The sequence below is a fragment of the Rhinichthys klamathensis genome, unplaced genomic scaffold, assembly GCF_029890125.1.
Source record: "Rhinichthys klamathensis goyatoka isolate OS25496 unplaced genomic scaffold, OSU_Roscu_1.1 h1tg000215l_1, whole genome shotgun sequence".
Classification (NCBI taxonomy): domain Eukaryota; kingdom Metazoa; phylum Chordata; class Actinopteri; order Cypriniformes; family Leuciscidae; genus Rhinichthys; species Rhinichthys klamathensis.
In genome coordinates, this window is record NW_026606740.1 from 46102 (window position 1) to 69504 (window position 23403).

Genomic DNA, 23403 nt, shown 5'->3' on the forward strand with positions numbered 1-23403 from the left:
CATAGCAGAAGTCTTTACATGCAAACTGGTTGAACAAGTTGTCATAATCAAGCATATTTCTATACATTTCCATTGGACTTTTTTTCTAAATCTGTCCTGTTCACATTTCTACTTTCACTTTTTTTTTCTTTGTGCTATGCAGTGCTCTTTCCTTTCTGTATCGCAATAACAACACGTTACAGTACAAACAGTAAAAGCGTAAATCTTGTCCAGTCTCCTGCAATCAAACTCCCACACACACTAAGGTGTGTAACCTACATTTTACAAAACTTTATCCATAGTTTACATCAGAACATCCCTCCAGAGTACACTGTTATATTGACAACATTACTAAGCAATCTGACTGTGTTATCCGTACACAATGACACAAGCACTTGTCATTCTGATGCACTGACATGTTCATTAACACAGATATTTACTTTTGAGAGATGAACTGAGGATGTTGAGCAAGAGACGGGCTTTTGCAGGTAATCCATGGTGTTTTGCTATTTGTATGAATTGTTTTGAGAAATGTTTTTCACTTACTGTTTTACAAACGTCGAGGATGATTCGAGAAATGTACCAAAGCCACTTAGCCTGGTTAAAACCAGACCATTCTCAGTTGTAAGTGAGTTATGGTCTGGCAAAGCGTCATAGACAAATCATTTCCAGAGGGGCGTCACCAACGGACGTCGCGGATAGACCTAAACCCAATCAGAGCGATGAAGGAGATGACGTATGCAGAGCGGTGGAGAAACATCTCCGAGTGTTGTTCTTTGCTCGGTTTTTAACAAAAAGGAAACGTTCAAATCGAGTAAAACAGACAAGATAGCTGATTGGAACGAGTGATGTTCGACGGCGGCATCCATCTTTGTAATGTAGGCTACAAAATCTGCTTCAAAATCCCAGCGCTGTCGTCATCGTGTAAAGCCCGCCCCAACGTTTCTGATTGGTGCCTCGATTTCGACGGATTGGAAATGGGCTTGAATGAGCTCTTTGCCAGACTAACTTTCAGAGCAAATCTAAATTTGCCGGAAGTTGTCTGGGTTTTCCCAGGCTAAAAGCCACTGAGAAAAACTGTAAAAAGGCACAAACTATGCAAAAGCGGCAGCCCTTCCAGTGCACTCAGTGTCCGGATTCACTCACTCGTTTCCATTCACTCCTTCAACTGAACTATATCAGTGGAGTAATGTAGGGAAAAGTGAATGAGGGAACAGGGGCTGAGTTTGAACACAGCTCTATTTCTTTCACCTGCTGAAAACGAAGTCAGACATTTAGAAAAGTAAAAGCACACCTGTGTAAAATCATAACTCTGAGAAGAAGCAATATAGTGACTAGGGGTGGGACGATACAGGTACCTCACGATTCAATTCTGTGGCGATATGTGGTCCACGATATGATAATATCACGATTCGCGATATCTACGATATTCAATATATTGGAAGAAATTTCATCAACGATATATCACGATATATGTGACTGAAAAGAAAGATTATAATGCATGTGTACATATTGAGAATTAATATACCGTAAAACTTCCCGGGTTTTTATTTTCCCAAATCGTCGAACTGCACCGGCTTGTATTCGAGACAGGCGTCTATATGAGACAGGCCTTTATAATTTAGTGTTGAGATGTTGTTCATTGAGTTTAGGCGAGTCTCTAATCTCAAAAAATCTCCAAATGCTCCACGTGAAACTGCGGTCTCCTTCCGACCTTTTACTATCGTGTCAATTGATTTTGATTAATATGCGCGAGGGAGAGAGCAAGACAGCGCTCGTGTTGTTTGAAGACGTGAGAGTGCGCGCGCGCGGCCGTTGCGCTCTCTCTGCTCGTAAAACCCGAAGTGTCTCCACACTTTAGAGTGGAAACTAGCGGGTGGGTCTTTGATTCGTTTTTTATTGTTTTCCGCCATTCTTCTCGCTTCTCTCTGTTGTTGTTAGTTAACTTGTGTTCTTCACCGGCCGCTGTTTGCGCCACTTTACCCCTATTTACTCGAACAGCGCCCCCCGCAAACAGAATGGTAGATATTGGGTAGTGACAGTGACACTGACAACGGGTAAATTAATCATTTTGTTTTGTAATAAAATATCGATATTGGGCGTTAGTGTATCGATTATTTATTGCGACAGAGAGCACAACAATATATTGCAATATCGATTTTTTTTCCCACCCCTAATAGTGACACTTTCCACTAAGGATCACTCTTGAGTGCTGAGCAGAATGGACTTGATAACAGGTTCATCATTCACAGTACAGCAGCTGATGTTTCAGAACAAACACATGGAACTGAAAACCTACATTAACTATGACGGCCACTTTACTGAGTCCTCTGAGAAGAGTGTACCAGATCCCTTCAAGACAAACAAACAGAAAGAAAGACATTAGATTACATATATTGTGTGTGTTTTAAAACAGTTATATTTGCAGCTGGCTGAATGTCATCCCTTAATCATCATTAAAATAAATAAACACTTTTTTATTTAAGTAAAATATCATCTTTAATAAATAATCATACTCTTAAATGAACATAAGACAAATGCAGGTTTCATGAGATTTAGCACATATTACCACTAGGTGGTGATAAATGATAATCATAAAGCTTGGGATCAGTGTATATCAAGCCATTTTCCTTGGTGTATAATCAATAATTTGCAGCTTAATCTTGCTTATAGTTGTAGATTTAGAACATAATTTTCCTTTTTAGCCTTTCGCTGGGATTAAACAGTGTATTGCATTGAAAACAAGCATCGTAAAGACAGTTAAGTGAGTATGGGGCAAGTTGTCACACTCCAGTGAATATTTCTCATGGTTGGTTCATTGTTAAAAGCCCAGATTTGGCTGCACAAAAAGCTATGGAACATTTACATTATTACCCAGACAATGCACCCCATAGCAGGGCAAGTTAGCAATATAAAATAAAATAAACAACTTATAAATACATTTATCATCAATGATAGCAAATTATGTGATATATATATATATATATATATATATATATATATATATATATATATAGTTTATGTTGCATTGCTAAATGTTTATGCTAGAAATAAAACATTTAAGTGGCATCTGAAAGGCCAAATCAGTAAAAGAAATTAACTTTTAATTAAGGGGTGGCATTTGCTCCTGTAATTTGATTTGAAGGTGCTTTTCCCCCCTTTATAAGGGCAATTTGTTTTCTAATCTAATTATTCTAATTGAACTTATTGATTGCATTGAAGAATACGTTTAATAAGACAATATAGGGCTGTAACCAATTCAATTAAATCCCTATCAACAAAATCCACTGCAGAAGTATCACAGATGATGCCTGAAGTGAAAATTGCATAAATAAATGTTATGAGCTTATAACTGCCACTAGTCTTAATGAGTGAATCATTAAATCATTCATTCAAACGATCCGTTCAAAACAGATTCATTGGCTTTGTTTAACTGCACTTTTAGACATAAGGTGTGCCCCAATTCACATATTTGTGCACTATTCTATGATGTTTTGCAGAATAAATAGTGCGATTTCAAATTCCAAAAAGAAAAAAGGGCACTTTAAATACTGGGATGATGCACTTAATTAACTGGAAAAACATAGTGTGTGATGTTGGACACTTCATTCGCTCCACTGTCACAGCTTTAATTACGCAACAGAGGGGGAGGGGCATCAGACTCTGATGTTAAATGACAAAATAACCTTTGAGTACATGTATGAGTGTATAGTGTATAGTGTGTCATTTGGGACAAACTTCCTTAAGCACTTCCCCTCAAGGGAATCCCCACCGATGTGGACGAGGGAAGTTTATTTGGACAGACCCTCGACCCCTCGATTTTGACAGAGGGAGCTAGTCTACTCATATGTACACTTCAGGCAGATCCAGACCACAATCCAACACGATTGTGACGTCACAACAGCAACTCGCAGTGCTCGTACTTAATTTACCCACAAGTAATCAAGGGCTTATGGCATGTAGACACATTTCAAGGGTTCCACCAGTAGTAGGCACTCGTGCAAAGTAAGCAATGATGTACATCCGAGTGAACAAGACGGAGGGAATGGCATAAAAAAAGTGAACTAAAACTCCGCCATTCAGGAATGAATCAGAGGAGTATCAGCAGGAGTGAGTCATTGAATCATTCACTCAACTGAATTGCTCAACAACGCTGACTCATTCAGTTAAACTAAAATGTGGCTGTGTTTGGAACTATATTCATTGGCGAGAACATACAATATTGTGTCTAAAAATATTGATAAGAGAAACTAAGCTTTTCGAAACTTTGAATCAATTGAGCCAATTGCTTTGCAAAATGATTCACTGTGAAACGCCACACGTCTGCTGGTCCAAACTGTGTAAATGCAATGAAAACTGCAAAAGCATGCATAAAAACACCTTTTACAAACCAATAACAAATGGTTTATTAAAAGTGCTATCTATTAAATGCAATTTACAAATGATCTAATACCATTAAATATGTTTTATAAAATTCTAGGACATTGTTTTATGGACAGTTCGGTTAATCAGGCCAATAAGACAATATTAACTACAACTCCCCCTTTTTATTATACAAAAGTGGCATTAAAAATGTCTACAAATTTATAAAACTGATCCGAGATCGACTAAAAAACATATAGACACTGGATTTTGGGTTCACAGAACAGTTCACCAGTGAAATTATGAAACGTTTCAACATAATTATGACCTAACGAAGCCTCGTTACTCAAATCACGTGTCGGTTTAATACGCCATCCGAATCACTGATAAGACACAAAAGATTTGCAAAGGTTTCGAAGCTTCATAAAGCGCGTTTTGAAAGCGTCCGTACTATCTTAAATGTAAGTCACTTAATATTAAGTTCTTGTTTATTCAGGTGTCGTATAAAATCAATATCACATTTGCAACTATATCACAGGTTATATAATAAAACGGGGGCATTTTGTGTCCCCATATCTTGGATTTTGGAGTATGTGTATTTTGCAGATGTTCTCAATGGGTCTCATTCATGAAACACGAGCAGAACGAATTTTTGTGTAAATCGTGTGTAAAGTGGTTCTGGCGTAAATTTTCGGATTCATTAAAATGTTCGTATTTTCCAAATGTTAGTTAGTACACAAGAAATCTACACCTGCTCCCAGCCACGCGTAAATAGGGCGCTTAACACCCGAACGTTTTGCTCATTAATAACTAAGGCTGCATTTTAATTCACCTTAATCGGGTACATATTTGCACAGCATTTTGAAAAAATATTATTTATAGTAATTACATACGTTTTTTCTTATTATGAGAGCCAGTAATAGCATCTGCGATGGTGGTCCTTCTCCAGTTTGAATACTATTTTTCCGAAGTGAACTAATTCGTTTTTTGCTCTCAAGCTTAATGTCGAACCATTTTCTTCTCACTTCTGGGAATGTTCGATTAACAGATGAAACTCCATTAACTGCATCTGTAATATGCTGCCAAGCTTCCTTTTTTTTTAGGACCCGATACGCCACTGTACGCTTGAAAATAAATGTGGCGTTTTGAATGAACTTCTGATAATAAAACTTCAATTTCTGCATCTGAGAAATTTTTTTTTCATTCGCATTCATGTCATAATATGATGCCCATATATAGCTGTCAGTCGGATTTAATGGGCGGGATTTATGGTAATTGAGAATGAACGTGCACGCGCATCCCATTTACGACTGATTGGAATTCATTAACACACACACACATTTCACTATCACATCTGACGTTTACAAAGTATTTGTGAATCAGGAGAAGAGTTTTCGGGAAGGTCTCTTTACGCGCAAATCACTCTCATATTTACTCGTATATTTACGAATGTTTCATGAATGAGACCCATTATGTGTATAAATCACAAAAGACACTCAAACATGTTTACATTACATCATCATATTGGATGCACTGAAACTCGGTGTGAAGATACTGACCAATGTCTTTTGCTCTTACAGCAATCGGTCTTCTCAGTTCCGTCACAAACTTTTTGGCATCGAGACGGATCTCGATGATGTTGTTCAGAAGAGCAAAGAGCGGAGCCAGCGGGAAGGACGCCACAAACAAGGTCACCATCCCAAACTGAATGACTGGATAAGAGAAAGAAACAAAAACATCCAGCTTCCACAGAAGGTTCCACTAAAGCAAAACTCAGAAGTACAGAGAACATCTTATCAGATAATAATTCAGATGTTGCTGGTATGCTGGGAAACTTTAAAATGATTCAAAAACACTAAATCGCCCACAGAGTTTTGTCTGATGCTCCTGAAACCAGTTTAGGGTCTCAGGAGGAGTGTGGCTCAAAGATGGAGGAACGGGACGGGAGAGACCGTGAGAGATGGAGTGATAGAAGTGTGGATGGAGGATGGTAGGTGAGGGGGTGGGATGTTATTAATGAATTCAAGCCAGAACTAAAGCTCATAATCTCACACTGCTCTGCCAGCCCCCCTTTGGACCCATAATGCCTCTCTCTTCACAGAAGTCCAGCCCACGCTGAAGCACAGATGAGGCGAGATAAGAGGAGGGGCCGGTAACACACCGACTCCACGTATGATAATAACACTGCAGATCCTTCACAGCATGGATGTGCATTTACCCTGTTTCCCATGCATGCGGTCTCGTATAATAGTGCTTTGAACAGATGTGTATAAATCTGTCTAGTCGAGTTTAGACATTTCAATTAGTGTTTGTGGACAGCACGGATTTAATAATTCATCATCAGAAACTGTAATTATGATACATTTGTAATGATGCCATGTTCATACATGAGTGCAGAAAACAGAGCCAGCAGGACCAGGAGAGAATGCAAACAAACGTTTATACATCTGTATGTGTGTGTGTGTGTGTGTGTGTGGGCGCATATTGTGTTCTGACTCACTCATTTCCATGTACTCTGGGTTGAGTCCGACAAAGGGCCCAAGGAAGTGGTCCTTCTCGTGGCGATGAAGCGTTTTGTTCAGCTCTTCCTGATGCGTTTTGTCTATCTTGCGTTGTCGGAGCAGTTTCTTCAGTTTCCTGTGACACACACACACACACAGTAATAATCACTGAATTCAAGCATAGTCATTACATGATGCTCATTTGCAGAGCCTCACGAATGCTCAGATCAGATTAAATTAGACATCTGTATAATTTTCCGCCATTTTAATAATATATTCTTTGGGAAAAGTTAAACAAAAGGAAATTCATAACTTTATTCAGCAAGGATGCACTAATCTGATTATTAATATTTGAGCATCAATAATAACTGATAATAATTGACCACCAAATCATCGTATTAGAGTGACACTGAAGACTGGAGTAATGATGCTGAAAATTCAGCTTTGGATCACAGGAATATATTACATTTTAAAATATATTAAAACAGAAAATAGTTCTCTAAAAATTCTAATAATATTTCACAATGTTACTGTTTTTACTTTATTTTTAGATCAAATAAATGCAGCCTTGGTGAGCATCAGAGTTCTCTTTAAATATATATATTTTTAAATTCATATATAATGAATTTTTCATTTTTTAATACCTACATCTATACCTTTTTTTGTATGACTTATATGGCTAAAGAGGGACTTTTTTTTTTTTAAATCAGAGAAACAATCTTTCCAACCAAATAGTAAAAAAAAAAAAAAATGCTTATGATTTTGCATTAAAATATAACAACAATATTTAAATATTTAAATTTGTATGCACTGATATAACAACAGATAGCAATTACACTATTAACTTTGATTTTTGTACTATAACATTTTAATATATGAAAAATGTCATGTGAATTTGGAAGAATTTCGCAAAGCTAGACTAATGACGTAATCTTTAGGAATCTTAATGGCCAAGTAAGAATCAAAGGTTTTACATTGTCAGCAAAATAATTGTGACTATACGTACTACAGTAGGTGCAGTCTTGACTATGTCTTAAGTTGTGACGTTTGGGAACTGAAGTGAGAATCTCAATACAAGAATTATTTATAGCACATCTTTAAGCTAAGCTTTAAAAACTTTCTAAAAAGCATTTCGGATACCAATATTTTGAAGATTCATAAAAAAAAAATGATTTCACTGTCTGGTCAATCGAGATTTCGCTATGGAAATAAAAGGTTAGGATCATGTTTTTTTGTTTTGTGTTGTGGTAGTACAGCACACCGTGAGCATATACAGTATAAGCACAGTTTGTTGTTTGCTTTTGGGCTCTGAAGGAGTAATTGGACCCAGAAATTGTGACAAATGTAACTTGACTTAACATTTGCAGATTTCCCTTCAAAAATTAGCTTAGAAAATCTGGAAAAAAAAAAGTTAGCAGATTCTGTCTGGATCTGCTGGATGTATGTCTTTTACCATGTATTACTTTCAGAAACATTTGCATGGGATAAGCTTACAATCCAGTATATTTGCATTTGTCCAAGAACAACAAAATGTATTTGCAAGCATGCCATGAAATAGGTCAGCAAGGTTTGTCCATGAAAAAGAGAAAGGATCATGCAAGGTCCTTTCAATGCTCTGGTATGAAAAACAGAGTACAATTATTCGCTAAAGAATGCACGTCTGGAAATGTACACCACACCTATAATGCAGAGCGGAAATTGATCAGATTTCTATCGTCTCTGTGGGAATAATGACTTAGAAATGTGCCTACATGTTCTCTATGCTGTGTGTACTCACGGGACGCCAATCTCAAACAGGTTATTCTGGATGAGCTGTTTGCCAAGCATGGTGATGCAGAGCTGAATGCACAACTCCATCAGACAGCCGGCATGAGCGCACTGTAGGGTGAGACAGAGAGAGACTTCAGTCAGTTACTGTGGCGTACAAACCTTCGCATGTGTTAGTCATAAGGACTGAGGTAACTAGGACAATCTGTCAAGTTATTTTTCATATGATGATGTGGTTACACTCCAAAAATAGAGTATGGTTCAAAATGATTTTAGCTTATACACACACATACATGTACACCAGGTGGTCAATGAGACTGATCATTTTATGACTTCCCTCTCTTGAAAACCAACACACACATAAAGGAGATAAGTGAAAACTAGATAAGTACCTCTTCCATCCGGTAAGACCCCAATACGTAGATATATTTGCCTGGGCGTCCGATGAGTCTGGAGGCATTGGATAGGGGAAGGTCAAGAGCTGAATTTACCAGCCAGTGCACAAATGCAAGTGGAGATTCACAAAACAGACATTACAGTAAAAGTACCTTAACCCTCTGGGGTCCTTCGGCCCAAATGGACCCGAAGCATTTAAAACAATTTTTTTTTTAAATCATAGCTTTATCGGAATGGTCCGAAATTTGGTGACTTTGTTGGTACTTGGTATATGAACACCCAAAAAAATTGGGGACAGGATTTGAATAGTCTAAGTGGTTGTAAAAAAAAGTCACACTCAGGACCTTCGGGTCCAAATGGACCCGCATAGGAAATGAATGGGAAATTGGCAAAAATGTGAAAATACAGAGTTATTTTGTGCGTACAATCTACAAATCAGCCACGATCCAGAAAAAAAGCACACAACAGTGAAGGGGTGAATCTATAAAACATCAAGAGTGCAAAACAGACACATCCACACACACACAAACACACTTTTATACACATACACACTAATAAATTCAGATTACATATGGGTTTTGAATTTTTAAAATGCTCAGTTTGTCCACCAGATGGCATCTATCTCATTTCAAAAATTGCTTTCATGAGGCCTAGGCTTGACTCTAAAATGAAATACAGCTTTAAAAAAAAATATATTTTTTTATATATATTTTTTTTTATTTCTATTATATTCAATGGGGAAAAAATGGGTCATAATTATTGCATTAATATTAATTATAAATCATTTTTATTTTTGAAATTATCTCAAAACACCAAAAAAGAAAAGAAAAAAATATTATAAAAAACAAGTAAAAAAAAAATGATGATTTTTTTAAAATAAATATTAATCCCACCCTTCCGGCCCATTTGGACCCGAAGGTCCTGAGTGTGACTCTGAAATGAAGGACCCCAGAGGGTTAAAATAGCTCTGTTCCTAAACCTAGTGAGCAATATTTTACTGCTCAGAAATCAAAAACCAGCATGGAGGCACATAGAAATTCATGCTGGTCTAAGCTGGTATTCCAGCGAGGACAATACCCAATTTTGGTTCACACTCACAGCTACACGTGATGATAAAGCCACGGGACATCACAAGTTTTCATTGAGTGATTGTGATTTCATAGGAGTTGAGTGGCGCATGAAGAGTTATAAGAAGCTGTGAATACCAAAAACAGTGCAATGCTTGAACAGGGAACTGCCAGTTAAATACCATTGAAGAGTCACTGTGAATGCACCATAAAAGTTCATCAAAGTGATTTGCCAAAACAAGTCTGCAGTAGTAAGTCTATACTTGATACATTGTTTCTATTGTTTAGAGAATTAAAAAGGAGTTGTTGGTGTTAAACGTTTTAATTGCCCTTGTACTGTAGGGCGGTTCCAGTCTTGCAGTCTTTCACAACATATGCATTGTATTTCTAATCCAAAAGGCGTTTAGGTTTGGCCTTTTTTTTACTTAACTGATAACTCACACACTACAAAGGCCGTGACACACCATGCCGACATAAAAGAACTTACGGTGATGAAAACGGTTTTCGCCGTCTCTGGGTTTGAACACGCCACACACACTACAGCTGACGTCAACTAGCATGTGCGTTCTGAGCCTGCATGTAAGGAGATGCCTTTCTATATCAGCAGGTATCAATAGTTTATATTCGTCATTCAAAAAGGAAACCATTTTGAATATTATTCATGCTGATCACTTTCGTCATTTCAGAAGGTTTATGTTGTTTTGAAAATATTTGTGCATTGAAATGCTCAGGTAAGATGGCGTAAAAATTAAAACAGCCTTCTTTCTGTGCCGTCTTGACTCGCTTTTATCACTTTTGCTTTTATTCTTGTACACGGATTAATCCGCTAAGCTGAACAGCCAATTAGAGTTCTCTCTCACATCGACGGATGTCGATTCAACATGCTCAATTGGCCAAAAAGTCCCTGACGGGGTCTGACGGTACGCCACAACAAAAACTGGGCCGGCCGACGCTCAAAAACCGCCCAACGTTGGCTTGGTGTGTCAGGGTCTTAACAATCCTTATGTGAAGCCCTCCTCATTTGAAGAATTAACTTATGACCCGCATGTGTACCTGAGCAACTGGACTTTTGTATAAGCCCTAGTACGAACAAGGACTCTAGCAAGGCAGTTATTTCTACCTTCATTCCTCTTTTATATGTTGTGCATTGTTCAACCCCCTTCAGTAGCAAGAGACAACTGCTCTTGTTTGGCACTTCCTCATCAACTCTGGAAATGCAAGTCAGAACAAATCAGACAGCTCTCAATAATCCTTTTAAATGTCATGCAATTACCATGACAGTAATTCCATAAGTCGTTATATATCATCCTCTACATCAGCTTGTAAACTTTTTAGAAGAGCTGGATGTGCTATTATCCACTTTTGTTGCTCAATTGTGGTTCTTGGTTATACAGTCACTTGGATAAGCTTGTTTAACCTCACCATCTAACCAACTTACAAATCAGGAAACCTATTGGGCCTCATTTACACAAGTAACTGTACCACAGACAAGGGCTTGTTACTCCATTGCATTGCACATTTGTGATTTCCACCTTGCTGCACACATTTTCTTCCAACATAACCTCCACTGCCTCTTACCTACCTCTATCTTTTTTCTATACTCGCCCACCTCTCTTCACCCTGCTAAAAGCTCCTCCTCTCTTATGTAAATAATGTATTTACATCCACTTGAACAAATTGTCTAGACATCATCTGTCCTCCCTCCTCCAGGCCCGTTTGCACAAAACGCCCACTAACCCCTGGACATCAGATGTTCTTCGTGACACCAAACTCAAGAGAGAAAATGGCACCAATCGAAGGTTCCTAGTGAAATGAGTAGCAAAAGTCATTGGTCTCTTTTTTGCCAATTTAAAAGCAGACACTCGAAAGCAGAAATTAATCAGAGACCATCTCTCTGTCACTGAAGCCCTGCGGCTGGCAAAAAAATGCATCTAGATCAATTGTCCTGCTGGATCTGTCTGCTAATGCAAATCCCCAGAACCTACTATTTATAAGGTATCTTGGAAGGGAGCAGCATCTTAAATCACATCAACTATCCATGGGGGTACCCCAGGGTTCAGTGCTTGGCCCCTTCCCCTTTCCGTTATACATAATCACTGGGATCTAGACACGAATTTTGGATGAAGCATGCAGCACAACTCCTTGTCAAGGCTGTTGTCATCTCTAGACTGGACTACTGCAATGCTCTTGCAAAACGACATCCTTCCTACATGCATGATTAAACCTCTACAAATGATTCAGTGTGGGTTGACATTGAGAATCCCCATGCTGCCACCCTGGGCTCTATTATTTTACCCAGTATTGTGTGCTGTGACATTTTTATGGTTTTTAATTAGTTTACTTTATCCTAGCAACATGTTAACATCAAAATCTCTCATGTTCTTCATGTGAAGATCACTATTTGTAGAGAGTTGCTGTTTCAAATTCAATTCAAATGTAGGCAGTAGACAGCAGGGCAGCTCACCAGGTTATGAAACAGAGCTTGTCGTTCTAACAAAGCGAATCCCATTGCATACTTATTAATAACTGATAGTTTGCATTCAGTTTCAGAGTGACTGCTTGGTCCAATGCTCTTACCTGCCTCTGAAGAATGCCAGGTACACAATAGGGGTAAATGCATTAGCAAACTTCAGTATGAACGTCTTGAAGATCAGCCTCTCCTCAAAACTTTTGTCAGTTTTTGGAACCTCTGATGAGTTGAAAACAACAGCACATACTGTAACCACAGCTTTTTGCAACGAGCTAAATGTCTTGAAAACAATAACCAGACGTACCCATAATAGTGAGCCAACGTGCAATTGCTCCATAGACCTCATCCATGATGATGATGATGATAAGGTTGATGACAGCCCCAGTCGTTTTAACGGTGGCCCGTATATTAGTGCGGAAAGTGGGAGTGGAACTCATGTGCAGGGCAGTCATAATGGAGACCCTGTATAGCACCACACCAAACACGATGACCAAGGTCACAAAGATCTGCATTGAGCACACAAATGCACACAATAAGAAAAGTGACTAATCATTATCTAATGATTTACTCACACCAATTGAATGCAGGATCACGCAAAAGTCAATGTTTTTGGTTTCCAACACCAAACACACTTCACACATTATTCTGCAACGAAAATGTCTGATAATAGGGGGCTTAACCTGTTAACTGTCACCCCCCTTTTTTTGAATATACATGAAAATGCACATTTCGAACTTAAATGGTTGTAATTCAAGAATGCTTTGGAATACAGACGTAAGATTGGTCTAGTTTTAAAGAAGACATTTGCCAGATTTTTAAAGAAGTGAAATAAATTAAGAAAGTGAAACGGAAAAAAAGTAATAGAAGTTTGAGTTTATGAAAATGTACAATGTAAAATATTTAATGATTCATATTTTATATAAAATATATATTTTCAAAACCTGGACGACTAAAACTGCAACAACAACAAAAAACAAAGCCAAAAATCTGAACAAGTTGTGTTTCAAATTTTAGGTTGATATCTCAAAAAAATGAGCTTTCAGTGAGATTTTGTTTGGGCGCAGTACCAAACTTTTTCACTAGGTCACAACCAGACTCCATTACTGCCCTTATAAGGGCGCCTCCATTTCCATAATATGTGTTTTGAGTGATATGAACCATTATTTGCACAATTTTCATACAATTTATGAAGTAGACATCCTATTCAGAAGCAATATGAGAAGTTTGGCAGATTTTGATAGAATTCAACCTCTAAGAAACAAATAAAAATAACAAGTATGTGCGTTATAGCTCGCTGCCACATCACAAATGGTGAATCTATATATTTTTTTCTTTATATTTAAAAAAATGTCAGACCTTTTTTTCTAAAATAATTGAATGGATGCTATCTTTTGAACTCTTGGCATGAAAACAAACTGAGGTTTCTACCCTTCTTTCATGATTTTTCATGTTCATCACTATTTCAAAATAAAAGTCTGAACACGCTTTAGGAGTATGAAAATATTCTTGTTGCTAATTGATAAATTATGGCTCCTCTGTAATTTATTTTGAAAATCAATCACCAAAAACTAGAGATTGTAAGCTTTCAAATGATATATAGTTTGTCAAGATTGGTTTAGGTTTAGTATAGGATATTACTGTTTTAAAAATGTAATGGATTTGGGCCCACCGTGAGATCAAGTGAGTTGTATTCGGCTGTTCATGTGATTCCAGCATGATGGCCACCCATATATAAAATAAATTGACTGGTTGTTGAACAAAAAGTACTTTAACTGCTAAATAAGTCTAGCATAATTCAATTCATTGCAAAAGAATAAAGCATTGTACCACAATAAATCTAATAAATTAATCAGGTCTTACCAAAAAAACCATCATGACGATAATGGTCATGTAAGCTGGCATTCTGTCTGTGCATGTCAGCTTCACATTTCCTCTCTAGAACAAGACATGAATTGTCAAATGTGAGTTAAAAACATACACCTTAACACATACATCTAGCAACAGGAGCTTAAGCAAGCATTCCTCCAACGTGCTATGGCCTGCGAAGGGACAGATAGGGTCAAGCAAAGCAGAGCAAAACAAGCCCTTAGACATGCCTTACAGCTGTGCTGTCACATAACATTTATACTGCAACTAGGTCAACATCTACTGAGCGTAAAACCCAATAATCCAGACATCCTTATGACAGCAAGGATGGCATGCATACGTCTACAGACCAGAATATTGTAAGAGCAGCACTGCCTGTTCTGTGCCAAGCACAAATAAATGCACTTTTTTTCAATCAGCATATGGTCTGGTCCACATTGAAGATTATTCCAGCCAAGAACTACCCACTTGGACAAGGGGCCTCGTGATCAACAATGACAAACTATATACACACACACACACACACACACACAGTTGGTCTTATATATGTACACACACAAGATCAAACTGTGCCTTTGTGACAAGCTTGTTGAAATGTGAAAATACCTGTTTTATGGGGGAGATATAAATCACCCTGACACCCAGAAATTGTGTAAAGCCAGCCAATTAGATTATATCTTGGATTTTTGAGAAAGTTATTGCCATTTCGGTGAATGGTCATCTGTAGATTCATAAAGCCCTACCTTTGGAGATTTCTCTTTCTTCAAGGACTTCTTCATGACATGGAACTCATACTCTGCTCTATGATGACTCTGGGGAAAACAGAGAAAGCAATTCATAACATGTACAACAATACAGGAATTAAACCAGTTAAAAATAAATAAATAAATAAAAAAGTGGAAAGAGATAACTGGTTATGGAGCCTAAAAGCAGCCATGTGCATGATCAGTGAATAGAACAGAAATTCTGGTAATAGCAACACATTAGATGTTCAGTGAAAAGTATAATCCTTAAAACCAAAAGCTCTCAGCACCACGAAAACATATTCCTTTCCACAATCAGCAGCTTTAGGTTTTATTAGTTCCTCATTTTATCCACATAAACAGTGGCAAGCCCAGAAAGACCGTGACTGCCGAAAGGAAAGTGAGCAGCTTTTGAACTGTAAGGCCGGAGGAAGAGAGAACAGGAGTCTCCCAAACCTCCACAACGACAGACCGATAGATAGTGCCGGTGAAATACTTTACACAAGCAAGAATGTGACGACAATGCTTGAAGACGACTTTTAAGATATGAAGAATTTGTTAGTACTAAAATGCAACTGTAAGGTTAGGAAAGAAATAAATCCGGTTAATACTATGAATGAACCAATTCCAAACCTTTTGTTTCTCCTATACAAAACAGGACAAAAAAAAAAAAAAAAAGTAGTGAAAAACAGTTTTTGATTTCATGGCACTGAATCAATAAAAAAAGACATCTTTATTTCTTTACAGCCAAGCCTCAGGATAATACAAGACATGTCAAGAAAATGATATAACACACCTACAAAACATACATAAACCCACATCATTATCTTATCTACATGTACACCAATTTCTTATATTTACAGTTTTCTTGGTCAACATGGGTGTGCGTGACAAACCTCTGTGTCTTCAAAGCCGGTCATGTCCCAGACGTAATTTAGCCTCATTTGCCTTCTCTTCCAGTGCTCCATAAACATGGTGGCTGTGTGACACAGAGGGGTAAACTTCAACAACAAACCCACAGTAAGAAACACGGATCGGCTCAGCGCTGTTTCTGTCAGTTTATGTAACTACTAACTATGTGTTTATAAATCCAGGCACGTGACATATTCTTCGTGAAATAACTTTGGAAAGGACTTGTACACAGATGTTTTTCTAAAAAGCCAGTTTCTTCTATAGCATTGGGCTGTAAAACCTTTTTTAGAAATCTGTATTTTAATAGTGTGTTCGTTTTAAAAGGTCGGAGTCCGGATCAGAAATTTAGCTAATGTTTGAATGCTCCCGACAACAACCTCATTCGATGAGAACTAAACCGAAAGTGCATTTCACTTTAGGTCAGTGTGAATGAAAAGTGGATTGAAAAAACTAAAGTGGACTAAAAAGAGACTTGAGACCACTTTCAGGACCAGCGACAGTATGGACGCAAAAATAACTGGTTTCTCTTTCCACTTGATTCACTTTCTGGTTCACTCTTCTGTCATTTTGTACCAAAATCTTTTAAGTGTTTTTTTTTTTTATTTTTTTTATCTTCATCAGAATGATACGAAATTTGTTAAAGGTTTTGGCACTTGCTATATACTTGCTAAATTTAATTTAATGCTCAAAAAGTGTAATAAATGGATTTTAACAACTGCATAAATATAATTTAGCACCATAAAATCCCTTAAAAATACAAATTCTAAAATAAAAAGCATTATTGAACTGAAATAATTTTAAAAAAATTGTAATAAAAAAATAATCGGTCATTTTTTAGCCCCATTGTGAGGAGCACCAGAGGGTTAAAGTGGACTCAAGTTATCACGTAGCTTTGTCATAGGGTGTCATTTTTCCTTTCAAAGCAGGAGATCAAAACTGGAAAGGCAAATTTCGGGCTTTTGCTGAAATAACCAGCTTTGTAAGAAGCTCAGCATCTGAGCGGGGATGAGTACGGGGGAATTAAAGAGAAGTGTAAAACCAGGGCACAAATCCCTTCCAACATTTGCCAGATCAAATCTGCCCTCGATATGTAGGGACACAACAGTTGGTGTACAGCAGCAAGAAAGCGTGTGTGTGAACATGAAAGGAGCGCAGAGCTGCTGACCCCACAGTGCCATGAAGATGGCGAAGAAGACGGTGGCCGCGTTGTCGAACAGGTGGCTGGCCCTGGCCGTCCCGCAAGCCGACACCAGTTTCCAGTAGCTGCAGGCTCGGTCACACATTGGGCACATGGTGATGTTGTTTCTCTCGTCGCAGATCTCCATGCTGAGTAAACACAACACAAAAACTGATTTCAGAAATGTTTCCTTTCAGTCTAAAAGGGAAATACTTTATTCTACATTCTTCATCTCTGTTGTAAATCGTAGTGAGCCAAAATACTTTGGCTTAAAGGATTAGTTCACTTTAAAAAAAAACTTTTGCTGATAATTTACTCACCCCCATGTCATCCAAGATGTCCATGTCTTTCTTTCTTCAGTCGAAAAGAAATTAATGTTTTTGATGAAAACATTCCAGGATTTTTCTCCATATAATGCACTTTGCTGGGCACCAAACGGTTCAAGGTCTAAATGACCGTTTCAGTTCAGCTTCAAAGGGCTTTAAACGATACCAGACGATGAATAAGGGTCTTATCTAGCGAAACGATCGGTCATTTCAAAAATAAATAAAAAAGTTAAAGTGTTATAGGCACAAATGCTCGCCTTGCGAACTCTCCTGTTCGAACTCGTTCATCGAAAAAAGATTCGTTCATTTTGATGAACGAGTCAATGACTCGAAAAAAGATTCGTTCATTTTGATGAACGAGTTCGAACAGGAGAGTTCGCAAGGCGAGCATTTGTGCCTATAAAACTTTAACTTTTTAATTTATTTTTGAAATGACAGATCGTTTCGCTAGATAAGACCCTTATTCATCGTCTGGTATCGTTTAAAGCCCTTTGAAGCTGAACTGAAACGGTCATTTAGACCTTGAACCGTTTGGTGCCCAGCAAAGTGCATTATATGGAGAAAAATCCTGGAATGTTTTCATCAAAAACATTAATTTCTTTTCGACTGAAGAAAGAAAGACATGGACATCTTGGATGACATGGGGGTGAGTAAATTATCAGCAAAAGTTTTTTTAAAAGTGAACTAATCCTTTAAAGTATCTCCTAAGGTAGCATCCTCAACAAAATGACTAATATGAAACGGTGTGCCTGTATAAATAGTGATCTTCACATTAAGCACTGGAAACTCAATTGATTCCAATTAGAGTTTGGCTTCTGCATGTTGGGCTCTATACATGACACTCTAACAAGCATAAAACACTACAGTAGTGGCCAAAAGTGACGACTGTTTGGAAAATTGACATTTTCATCCTTTATTATTAAATATTTTTCAAATTGTGTTAAAGATATTGTGAGCATATTGCATAGTTGTGCTTGGTGTCAATGGTTATAATAATGCAATGAAATTTTTTTTAGCCATGCTGTCATAGAAAGAAAGGTAACACTTTAGTTTAGGGTTCAATTCTCCCTAATAACTAGTTGATTATTAGCATGCATTTTACAAGGGACATTGGCTGTTTATTAGTACTTATAAAGCACATATTAATGCCTAATTCTGCATGAACATATTCTACATCCCTTAATCCTAAACTTAACAACTACTTTACTAAGTATTATAAATGCATCATTTATTCATATTAATAAGCAGTAATTAGGAGAGGCATAAGTCGTAGTTAATAGTGAGAATTGGACCCTAAGCTAAAGTGTGACCCAAAGAAATTATGAACAAGAGAGAACCAACACAACATTAATGACTGATAATGTTGTAATCAATGTTTGCTTTTTCATGTGAGCTTTTAGTTTTTCTATGCATTGTTTTTTGCATAGTAAAATAAAACCTGTAGCTGTAGTTTGCCTTTTTTTTGCAAAACAGTTTTGTCAGATCAATACCTTAACCAAGTTACAAGTTTTGTTCTTCCTTCATATTTAAAATATTTAAAAAATATAAAACTTTCTCTCATATTTTGATGGTTTAGGCTCATTAAAAACAAATATCCCCTCCAGAAAACACTTTTAGCCATTACTGTATCTTGGGTAATATCCACATAATTATGGTAATATAATATGAGAATGTCTAAATAAATTACAAATAAAACAATAAAAACTAAAATCAATCATTTAAAAAAAAAATTAAGGAGAAGCGTTGACTCATAAATGACGGAAATGTCTGTCAATGGCAGAGAAAGAGTTAAAAGGAAAGGTGATGTGACACAGTGAGAAACATGTCCCAAATGTTGGAGTGTGTTGCAGCCATCAAAATCCAAATTTGTTTAGTGATCAAAAGTTGGTCAGTACTCTTTACTTTGTACTTTTGTCAGTTAAATAAAAGTTAAGGAGAATTAACAAATCGTGGGGTTCTTGATTTTACTTTATTTTACAAAATGTCCCAATATTTTCTGGAAATGGGGTTGTATATACACACACACAAAAATTAGTCAATAGAGAGAAAATGTATTACCCAATTTATTACCCACACACACACAAATACAACTGTTTTGTACATCTTTGATGCTTAAAGCTGCATTCCGGCGTTTTTCCTCTTTGTCGCCATCTCTGTTCGAAATCTGCAATTGCAGTCATTCGCGGAATTATCAGCTTAAAGGGATACTCCACTTTTTTTGGAAATAGGCTCATTTTACAACTCCCCCAGAGTTAAACTGTTGAGTTTTACCGTTTTTGAATCCATTCAGCCGATCTCCGGTTCTGACGGTACCACTTTTAGCATAGCTTAGCATACATCATTGAAGTGGACAAGACCATTAGCATTTCTCAAAAAAAAAATGACCAAAGAGTTTCGATATTTTTCCTATTTAAAACTTGACTCTTCTGTAGTTACATCGTGGACTAAGACCGACGGAAAATGTAAAGTTGCGATTTTCTAGGCTGATATGGCTAGGAACTATACTCTCATTCCTGCGTAATAATCAAGAAACTTTACTGCCGTACCATGAGAGCAGCAGGCGAAATGATATGACGCAGCGCCTGAAAATAGGCACGATGTAACTACAGAAGAGTCAACTTTTAAATAGGAAAAATATCGAAACTCTTTGGTCATTTTTTTTTGAGAAATGCTAATGGTCTTGTCCACTTCAATGATGTATGCTAAGCTATGCTAAAAGTGGTACCGCCAGAACCGGAGATCGGCTGAATGGATTCAAAAACGGTAAAACTCAACAGTTTAACTCTGGGGGAGTTGTAAAATGAGCCTATTTCCAAAAAAAGTGGAGTATCCCTTTAACGTGAGTTGTACTTCGACACGACACTGCGCGGATGAACACAATGTTTGAGGAGAGTGTGCAGCTGTCAGTCACCGCGCCAGTGTGGATACTGGCATTCAGAATCACAGATTATTCTTTTTGGAAGTATGACCAACATAATAATTTTCACCGGAAAATGTCATCTGAACTAGTAAGTAACATCCACTTTTGTTCTGGTTCTGACATTGCAGTAAATCGCGCTGATTAAAGCTAACAATCTCTTACCATATCACGCAAAACCAAGCAAATTTACTTTGTTCTCAAATTGTTAATGTTAACAACGTCAGCATTGCGTGACTACATGTAATGTCCTTCCGATATGTATCCTTATTTTCGCATGGGTCCGGTTGCAGTTTCTTTTTTTCTGTAGCCACTCCGAAGTCTGAACGAAGTCTTTTGCATTTTACAGCGGGTGAATCTCCAGTTGCCAGTGATCGTCGTTTGAACCTTTCTGGATCCGCCATCAAATTGATAAGGGACTGTTCGTTATTTATTTAAGGGGCCACCGGAGGAGATTTGAGATCTGTAGTCAAAAAAGACTTGACCCTCCCTTCGCCAGCAATAATTTTTTCTATGACCCTCCAAAATGATTGTGAAAAAAGGCATGACCCTCCCCGATAATTTATTAATTACTTTTGAACTGGTTTTGGCAAAGATGTTCAGATAGCCATTTAAACGACTAAACTCCTGCTTTCTCATCTTGCGGCTGTAACGAATCCGATAGACCAAACCTACAATTCGGTTCGTATCACGATTTTTGATTTGAAAAAAATAAAAATAATTTTAAAAAAAATCATGTTTTCGGTGCTGATGCAGTGGTGATGCTTTCATGTAAAATGTAGGGTGGCGCTGCCAATACAGTATCTTAAAGCTGCCACAAAGAACCGGCAAAAGTAATGATTATGAATAATTTCAAGGAGACATTTTAATTGTTTATTAATAAACAAGTCTTTGTCAGTGTGGCTGCAAATATAAAGGTGATGATGCTGACTCGCGATCTTCGCAGTAGCCTAGTGAACTCGCCAGAGAGAAATGCACATTTACGGATTACAGAAGCAGAGTCTGTAGTCTGTTTTCTTTCGTTTTGAATTATTCTCTTAAAAAGTAGACATGTCAAGCTTTCTATATATTTATCTGTAAAAGTTTTAAAGTCACTTTCAGAGCGGTCATGTCCGTAACGGAGAACTGTCACGTCAGTAAAAAAAATTTCCCTCATAAATGCGAACACGAAAAAAATAAAAATAATATTTTGTGTTATTAACAGTCTCAAACCAGGACAATTCGATGATTGTTGTGGTTATGTCTTATTTCGACATATGTGTGCTGCATGCAACAATTATTAATTAAATCCAGGTAATTGGTTGATGAAAAATTTATTAAAATTAAGATACAATTTATACAAAACGAAATTCACTTTAAAGAAAAGCTTTCTACAAAACAACACTTAATGAAATGGTCAAAATCATGTCTGGCCATGTCTCCCGATATATTGCGTAGGCCTATAGGCTATACTTTTCATAATAAACATATGGAAAAAAACATTATAATAAATATGAAACTAAATGCGCTTATTATGGCTACAACACATAGGCTACAGACTCTATTTGTACATATTGCTGCACATTCATTTAACTCAGAATTTTGCACACAAGTTGAAAGGTATTTGTTTGTGCATAGTAAAACATATCTGCAACATTTATCAAGTTCACTGATAATTGTGCGTACATTTATTAATCAATATGATACTAAAATCATAGTAAAGTAGTAGGGTTCCCTTTCAATAGTCCAAATTCACGCGCTGCCATTTTTGTCTTTCTTCTGTGGATTTCTTCAGCTCCTGGTTGGTCAAATTCAGATAGATCGACAAATCGGCTCATTCAACTGCACAGCGCACACACCTCACGAATTCAAGCCTACAGCTCCCGAACCTTTTAGACATGTTTAAAAATTATCGTGAGGTCGAGAGGTTCGGCTCGGCTCGTATCTTCCTAGCACACGACACGAGCCGCAACATGCGAGCACAACCGATTTCCACGCGATTTCTCCCGAGTGAAAAAAATCTGCGAGCTCGTATAAACAGCAAAAAATCGCACCGTGTAAGCCCGCCTGGGAGTATGAATATATAAACAGACGTTTCAGTATTAAATGCATTTTCTGAGAATTTATATTTCAAGTTTTGACTGCAAATGTCACGTCCAAAACGCTGGAATTGCCCAATTTTAAAGAATTTATCCTCAACAAGTTTTTTTGGTGTATAGGTCTACGTATTTTATTATGTTAACTTCAAATAATACGAATAGTAATTTAAAAATGTGGTAGCCCTATGTCCAACACATCACACTCCACTGTTATTGTGGCAATTTCAGTAGATTTGCTCACTAACATTGTTGTGGAAACACAATAAGAATGGAAACTAAAATAGTATCGTGCTACAGCGCACATCAGCTGCAGTTGTGGCGCCTCAGTCCCATTACTGTAAAACTCGACGTACATTCACATCACATGTTAATGCAGCGGTAGACTAGCACTCACAGGACACTGCACTTATTCGCAATCCCCAAAGTTCGTTATTTGCTCGTGCTTTAAAGCTTTGCCGGGTAAACATTTCATTGGCGTTCTGTTCTAATGCACTTTTTCTGAGCGCGTACTGAAGCGCGTGCGCACTGTCAGACAGCGCCAAACTGGATTTTTGTTGGGTCAGACCCATCTGATAGCGATGGGGGGCCGAGACCGAGAGAGCTGTAGCTACATGGAAAGAAATATGCACCAAACAAGCCACTTTGAAATTTAGCTGTTTTGATGAATACAAAAGTTGGGTGACCCTCCCCTATAGACTAAAAAAAGTTGGATGACCCTCCCCTCAACAAAGAATAAAAAGACATGACCCTCCCCTATTTTCCTCCGGTGGCCCTTTCCATAAATTCCGAACGGTCCCTAGGTTTAATTATATCAAGTGCTGTGAGAAAAGGCTATTAATCTC

General features: G+C 37.5%; 1 protein-coding gene across 3 annotated transcripts in view; it reads right to left on the reverse strand.

Annotated features, from left to right (window-relative positions):
• Positions 1–23403, reverse strand: part of ano1a (anoctamin 1, calcium activated chloride channel a) — a 75195-nt gene that overhangs the window by 4355 nt on the left and 47437 nt on the right. For 2 of the 3 annotated variants that reach the window (XM_056264079.1, XM_056264076.1), the window contains exons 12-23: positions 17229–17389; positions 16048–16130; positions 15785–15796; positions 15152–15220; positions 14403–14477; positions 12847–13048; positions 12650–12761; positions 9002–9059; positions 8620–8720; positions 6842–6978; positions 5901–6053; positions 2279–2331 (exon numbers count right to left, since the gene is read on the reverse strand). In XM_056264079.1, coding sequence (XP_056120054.1) covers positions 2279–2331; positions 5901–6053; positions 6842–6978; positions 8620–8720; positions 9002–9059; positions 12650–12761; positions 12847–13048; positions 14403–14477; positions 15152–15220; positions 15785–15796; positions 16048–16130; positions 17229–17389 — 1216 coding nt within the window. The remainder of the gene's footprint in view (positions 1–2278; positions 2332–5900; positions 6054–6841; positions 6979–8619; positions 8721–9001; positions 9060–12649; positions 12762–12846; positions 13049–14402; positions 14478–15151; positions 15221–15784; positions 15797–16047; positions 16131–17228; positions 17390–23403) is intronic. The other variant, XM_056264078.1, reaches the window with a different exon arrangement.